Source organism: Sinocyclocheilus anshuiensis, unplaced genomic scaffold (genome assembly GCF_001515605.1).
Source record: "Sinocyclocheilus anshuiensis isolate Anshui unplaced genomic scaffold, SAMN03320099.WGS_v1.1 scaffold180, whole genome shotgun sequence".
Lineage (NCBI taxonomy): Eukaryota > Metazoa > Chordata > Actinopteri > Cypriniformes > Cyprinidae > Sinocyclocheilus > Sinocyclocheilus anshuiensis.
In genome coordinates this window covers 319,550-326,970 of record NW_015554093.1, presented here as the reverse complement: position 1 = coordinate 326,970, position 7,421 = coordinate 319,550, and the positions used below count along the sequence as shown (strand labels likewise).

Below are 7,421 nucleotides of genomic sequence, written 5' to 3'. Positions count from 1 at the left end.
AGTATGTGGAAAATAATGTGTTTTTTGAACCTTAAACCGTATAAACACATTTCATTACACCAAATTCACAAAATGTTCTTTTTAGTAACATCATATGACCCATTTAATGTTTTTGAAGTCTCTTATGCTCACAGATAGTATGGGGACAGATAGTAATTTGCATGAAAGACACTGGGGAATGGCACACCCACTACAGTAAGCAACATATCTCTGAACTCTTAGGATCTGTTTTACCTTTTAGTCTACTTATTGTAAGATTGAGACCATTGTACCAGTCACACGGAGACAATTCAAATGATACCAAACATGACTGTTTTCCTGCATCTTCTCTCAGTGAGATGTGGAAACAGATGTCTGTATGTTATTAATACACTGTGTTTGTATTGTTCGTATCTCAGAAGATCAAAGTGTCTGAGGTTCTTCAAGTCTGACAAACAGTAATGCACTTTTTTTGATTCTTTGATCAATAGAAGTTCAAAAGAGCAGCAGTTATTTAAAATAGAAATCATTTGTAACATTATAAATGTTTTTACTGTCAGTTTTGATCAATTGAATGTGCCCTTGCTGAATAAAAGTTTTAATTTATTTTTAAAAAAATGACTGACCCCAAACTTTTGAACAGTAGTGTATTCTGCATAAATACAACTAAGAATGAAGGAAACAAATGAGGGGAAACAATGCAGAAAGACAAGAGAAGGGCAAAGAGGGAGGGAGAGCAGGATGAAGAATGAGGTGTGAAGGGGTGGATAGAATGGAGATGAAGGACACATTAATTATTTAGACCCAGGGGATGATTGTGGCCGCTGTAAATTTAGTCAAAAGGCACTTTTTTTTAAAGTGGTCTTCTGACTCCAGCCCTCCGTAATCTTAATGAAGGAGACACAAATCAGTCCCATAATCCTAAGAGGGAGAGTTGTGTGTGCGTAATGTGTTGTTGTCTTAGATCGTTTTATTCAGGCAGAGCATAACTAAGGGTGACAGCGGTGAGCTTGTAAAAGAAGACAGCAGAGAAAATGGAAAACAGGGATATAAATGCCCCTCTTGTTATAGTTGTCCTTTGTTCTGGATTTATGGTTCTTGTTGCACCAAACTATAAAAGTCGTAAAATATACAGACTACCAACTACCGTGCATGTTGTCCCACCCTCTGTGTTACAGGCAAGTCCGTTCCAGGAGTCCCAACACATCCGCCCACCCTCCGCAGAGACCATCCAGTCCCGCTCCCCCCTCTCCGAGACACAGGGGGGCAGCGTGAGCAGCGGCAGCTCCCCTGGCCGAAAGTCTGCTAGCCAGCGGCGTTCATGGCAGGACCTCATTGAGACACCCCTCACCAGCTCTGGCCTCCATTTCCTCCAGACTCTGCCGTTGGATGACTCCGTGTTCGTCGACCCCAGTCGAGCCATGCCCGTCGAGCTCCGCCGCCAGTCGACGCTCCCCGCCCAGCACGGGCTGCCTCCAGAACACTACATCCCACCCACTACACCCACCCAGCCCAGCCAAAAGCCCATCACAGCTTTAGGAAGAGTAGAAGGATTAGAAGGTGGTGGAGTAGGAAGCAAGCACCGCAGTTTCACCTTGCCCCGTGACAGTGGTCTTCATGCCATCCTGGCTGCCACCAATGCAGCTGAACACGCAGATGCACAGCGCTACCACCTGGGCCGGGCCCATGCCAGAGACACAGGTCAGGAAGCTGAGAACTAACTTTGACCAGATATGCAGAGGCAAGTTAGTGGGTGGGTTAGCATGTGTAGGCAAATGTATGCGAGTAGTTTTATTAAGGTGTGCCTGTTTATCATGACATTGTTGATTTCCCTTAAGTTTCAAACATGTTTTTGATAGTGGTAAACTGATATGCATTTTGAATACATTTTATGAATACTATAATAATAATAATAACAACCAAGATATTGTTTACGTTTTTAATGTTTTAATAGTGATCAAGCAATATGCATTTTGAACATTATGAATATTTTAATTATTATAATAATCAGAATCAGAATATTATTATAACTATTGTGATGTATAATTATTCATCATTTATCCACAATATTTCATTATTATTTTTAATCAATATGCCAAATTGGTTTTAGTTCTGCTTAATATTTTAAGATAAATATTTTATTATTAATAACAACAATAATTTTTATGATTAATAATAATAATTTATTATTATTAATAATACTTTTGTGAATAATTTATCATTATTAATAATTAATCTGATACTGATACTGATTATATTAACAGATTATTATTTTAATTCTGTATTAATAAGAATATTATTTGAATAATAATACGAATATTTTATTCAGTATTAATATTTTATTATTGTTATTATTTGAAAATGCATCTTGTTTATTATTTAATAGTAATAATAATTTTGTTAATAATTAATAACGATTCATAATTAATCTGATATTGATTATCTTAACAGATAATTATTTTAATACAGTATTAATAAGAATATTAATATAATAATAATAATAATATTTTATTCAGCATTAATATTTTATTATTATCTTTTTTTTTTTATAATATTGATTGTAATTTACTAGAAGGCATTACAGTCACGATGAGAATCACGATTCTGCACTTCTGTAGTTTTGAGAATGGCTTGATAGCAACCTGGCAATATCTCTACTCACGTTATATTGCTTTTTATTAGGTATCATGATAGATTTTGTTTTTTTTTTGCAAAATGTCATTCAGAGGATGCTGCATTTTGCTTCAGTGCTCCAGTAATTTATATTTGTAGCCTGTAATGATGAACATCTTGCTGCTTGATTCAGATGCACTGTAGCTGCAAATCTCAGCTGAATAACCATCTCCCTTAAGACCTCCAATAGCCTCATATTAGGTGCAGTCCTTCTAATCCAACATGACAGCTCTCATCCCTGTCTATGCTTTTTCATCCCTCCTTTCTGTTCCACACATTCACCATTCCTCAGAACTAAACTGTCCCTCAAAGCACACGAGGAGGAGTCCCTTCAGTCCGTGTTAATGTCGTCTCAGGATGGAACAGAGGAATTTGGCTTTAGGGCCGTTCTCTCTCTCTCTTTTTTTCCACCCTGGGATTCCTGATAGTCATTCTGAAGTGTAACTCCTTAATGCAAACAGCTAATATGATCATTACTAATATGCTAATATGCAAGGGTTTTCAACCCGAAAAGACAGAGCTTGATGAAAAGACAAAGCTGAGAATTCCTTTTATATACTATATAACCTGAGTGTTGTATTTTAAACATGCATATAGTACCATATTAATGTATTTACATGCTTTAAGATGGTTATTGGACCTTTTTTTTTTATTGGACTGTTATTACTTGGCCATTTTTTTAATCGTAAAACATTTCAGTTGTGGTGAAAATTCTGGTGTCATTGTAAGTAACTGTTCACTGCCCTCTGTAGGTTCAGAGCGGGAGCGCAGGCACCAGGCTGACTCATTGGGGGATTTGTACAGGGCTCTGGAGAGGACTAGTCTATCACCTGTCAATGAGTACAGGTCCTCTTCTCGATTAGAGTACAAGCGATCATTCGTCCGCCGCTGCAATGATCCGTTACTTAATGAAAAGCTGCACCGCCTGCGAATCCTTCAAAACTCATTCAAGGTACAGCTTTTAGCGGTTGATGTCCACAAAAACATAGTTCATTGCATAAGTGTAAGATGTATTAGTTTGTGGATACCGTTTTTTAAATCCCAAAATCCTAACCTAGCATTTATACACTACCATTTAAAAGTTTGGGGATTTTTCTTTTTTTTTTAAGTCACTTTTTGTAACCAAAGCCGTATTTATTTGATCTAACAAATTTATATTGCTACAAATGAAAATAACAATTCAATTTCAAATTGAATACATTTTTAAATGCAATTTATTCCTGTGATGGCAAAACTGAATTACTCAGCATCATTACTCCAGCCTTCAGTGTCACATGATCATTCAGAAACCATTCTAATATAATTATTTGCTGCTCAATAAACGTTTCTTATTATTATTAATGTTGAAAACAGTTGTGCTGATTAATATTTTTGTTGAAATCATGTTTTTTTTCCCCCCGTGATTATTTTGGTGAATAGAAAGTTCAAATCAACAGCATTTATTTGAAATGCAAATCTTTTGTAACATTATAAATGTCTTTACTGTAACTTTTGATCAGTTTAATGCATCCTTGCTGAACAAAATTTGTTTATAATAAACTAATCACAGTCTGAAATTTCTTTAACATTTTAAGTTAGTTAATTTTAATTAAAGTATTATGAACAAAAATAAATAATAGTACAGTATAAAAACTACCATTAACATAGATTATTAAATGCTTTTAAAATGTTCATTCTTAGCTCATGATATCTAATGCATTTACTAATGTTAACAAATTAAACCATTTCATAAAGTGTTCCCAGTTTTTTAAATATACCAATCAAAATCTGAACCTGACAGCCAGACATCATGAGGCAATTTAGCTATATGGGGAAAAACCCTTTTGTCTTCCACAGAAAAAAAGTATTTTTAATGTCCGAGTGGCATGTGCATTGGTAGATGACATAATATTCATTTTAAAGCAAGTGATCTTCAGTGGGTCAAATTTAATTAAACCTATCAAAGACAAACATTTTTATTTTTTTACTTTATAATCAAAGATGCAAATATTTTTTGAAAGATGCCATGAAGCTTCTGCTTGGCAGCTTTAAAAAAAAAAAATCTGTCTGTGCTTTCAGCCTTAAAAAATGTCTTATTTTTATGTCTTATGATCATAGGCGTGTGTTGCATAATTGAATACACATCATTAATCATGGTGTCTTGTTTTGACAGGACATCCCACTTCAAGAGGCAGAGACTAAGATCATCCATCGGGATGTGTAGCCAGAGATGCAGAGACACAGCAGGGCACAGCACCAGTCATTTCAGCCATATCTGCTAAAAAAAGATTCGCTCTCTTTCCCTGGAGGGTTCATCTTAGTCTCTTATCAAACATCTACGTCTTTCCTAAGAAATATTTCTCACTCTTTTACTCTTTTTTTTGTTGCAGCATTCATGATTTTCCTCTCGTTGCACTCACTTTCTTTGCTTTATGTTATTGCACATGCTAATATTGGCATTATTTTGTACTGTATGTAAAGTTATTTTCTCTTGAATTATTTGTTTGTAATAATGACTTTGGCCTCCATCAGAGACCAAATAACTGCACTTCCAATGAACTCTACCCTACAGTAAGTAGTCTGTCATGACTGAAAAGAAAAAACACAGGGAAAGAATAAAACTACTGATATAGAAATTATTTTGTTCTAAATCTGATTTGCATGACCATTGTCTGGTTAATAGATTTTTTGTCTGTGATGTGTCTTAACTGAGAGTGTTAATTCCAGCTTCACTGAAACTAACGTTTATCAATGGTAAATGTAACTAGTGTAAGAGAAGGATTGACAGGATGCAATGATTGCGTGTTTGTGTGAGGGTGAGTGTTGAAAGCCGTTGAAATGTTTGTTTTATATAATGTATGTTGTAATATTCTGACCGTTTGCACCCTAGCAGCAAGGTTCTTGCAATAATGTTGAACTAAAACGATTAGTTTAACACTGTCTATTTTTGTAAGCATGATATTTATTGAGATGTTTGTACATTGTTTTGTATGCTCAAATATGTGTTATCTGAAGATAACTGCAAGCGTAAATTCCTTTTCATGTGTTCCTGAAAGATCTTTAACAAAATGAAACTTTCATGTGAAAGTGCCAGTGTTCTAGTATCTCCAAAAAAGTAATTTTATCAATAAATAGTTTGATGTTTTGACTATCTTAAGTACAATTAAGTACTTGTTTGGTACCCCATGTGTGAGATTTTTGATTTATTTTTATGGTTATATACAGTATTTGGAGGGTTGGGCCATCAGGACAGTCCAATGGATTCGGCTACATTATTTCTAAATTATAGATGACAACAGATGAAACATAATTTCCCACAATGTTTAGGATTTGTGTAATATCTTAAATCGCTGCATAATCATCTGAAGCTAATATACTGATGATGACAGCTGGGTTGTACTTACAGTAACCTATATTTATTCTCTGGTTAGATCACAGGCACATGGCCAAAAAACGTGCTACTCATTCTAGTTCAGTTGGCAATTAAAATGCTTGGATTAAAGCCAGCATTATGAGGGAAATTATATAACGGCTGGAATGAGGGCACTCTTATTGAGAGTGGGTTGAGAGTGGTTTTCATTCAAATCTGAGTACTGGATGACGAAAACCAGAAAACCAGAACTGAACAGTTTTGTTCTGTAGTAAGAGTAAAGTATTGAGATTCAGTGCAGATTCATGCTAAATCAAATTACCATGGTACTACCATGTTTTACTTTAAAAATTTACTTAAACCAGAATTTTAATTTTACTATGGTAAAATAAATATTCAAACCACGTGTGTTACAACTAACTATGACATAAGGGCTTTACTATTATTTTTCAGTCTAAGCGCCAGCTGTTGACAAAATGACTTTTGCTGATTAAGTCCCAGATGAATGGAAAAATTTATTTTTAATTAAATAAGTTTTATAATTCATTATCTTCTTGTCGATCCACCAGTTCACATTTACAACTGCGTGTTTTCTGCGTAAAAATAAGGGTCGTTTTTGGCTTTGGTCTAAAAGAGCAGAAGGGCTTATTGAAAAATGCAAATTTATTCTCTGCCAGCAGGTGGCGCTTTTCGCCAGGAATAAAGCCGTTTCCCCGGTAACCGCAGTAAACAAAGCAGTGCAGCACCTGACTTTGAAACTTGAAGCGCTCATACTTAATCAATTAAATAGCCTTTATATAAATGTACATGTATATTTAGTTTTTTTCACTGGACCACCACCTGAGTCTTCTCCTCCCATTTCTAACAGTAGCCATTGTTTCTTTCCCGCGGTACTCCCTGCACAGATATCAATAGAATCACTGGGCTGTAGGTTGCCAAGTTGAAGGGAAAAATGGGTTGAAATTTGTATACGTCGATCGTGTGAGAAAGATGCGTTTCATACAAGATCTGGCAACTGGACAACCTTGGAATTTGTTGTTGTGATTATTCATATAATGAGGTTTGGCCCATACAAATTACGGAAGTTTTACCGGAAGCGAATGTAGCATATAAAATACACCCAGTGGGATTTTTTTAATTTTTTTATAGAAAGATTAAAAATACGGGAGAAATACGGGAAAATATTTAAACGGGATGATAGCGGGATAGAATGGTAAAATACGGCAGGGTTGACAGGTATGTACTAATAGTTTTAATATAATAGTTTTTTCATACAAATTACAAACTTTTATTATGTAGTTATTCACACCCAAAGAAGAACAAAAATGCATCACGATCACGATGACCCTCGACGCAGTTTGTGTGATGTTTGACTTGCCTGGTTCAGACTGCTTTGAGGAGTTACAGCCGCAGTGATCGA

At 35.2% G+C, this 7,421-nt stretch overlaps 1 protein-coding gene across 1 annotated transcript in view; it reads left to right on the top strand.

Annotated features, from left to right (window-relative positions):
* The window catches only part of LOC107669300 (connector enhancer of kinase suppressor of ras 2-like), a 34,670-nt gene extending 29,443 nt beyond the window's left edge, over positions 1-5,227 (top strand). The window contains exons 19-21 of the mRNA XM_016461467.1: positions 1,158-1,680; positions 3,405-3,604; positions 4,805-5,227. Of these exons, the coding sequence (XP_016316953.1) occupies positions 1,158-1,680; positions 3,405-3,604; positions 4,805-4,855 (774 nt within the window). The 3' untranslated portion in view covers positions 4,856-5,227. The remainder of the gene's footprint in view (positions 1-1,157; positions 1,681-3,404; positions 3,605-4,804) is intronic.
* The last annotated feature ends 2,194 nt before the right edge of the window (positions 5,228-7,421 follow it).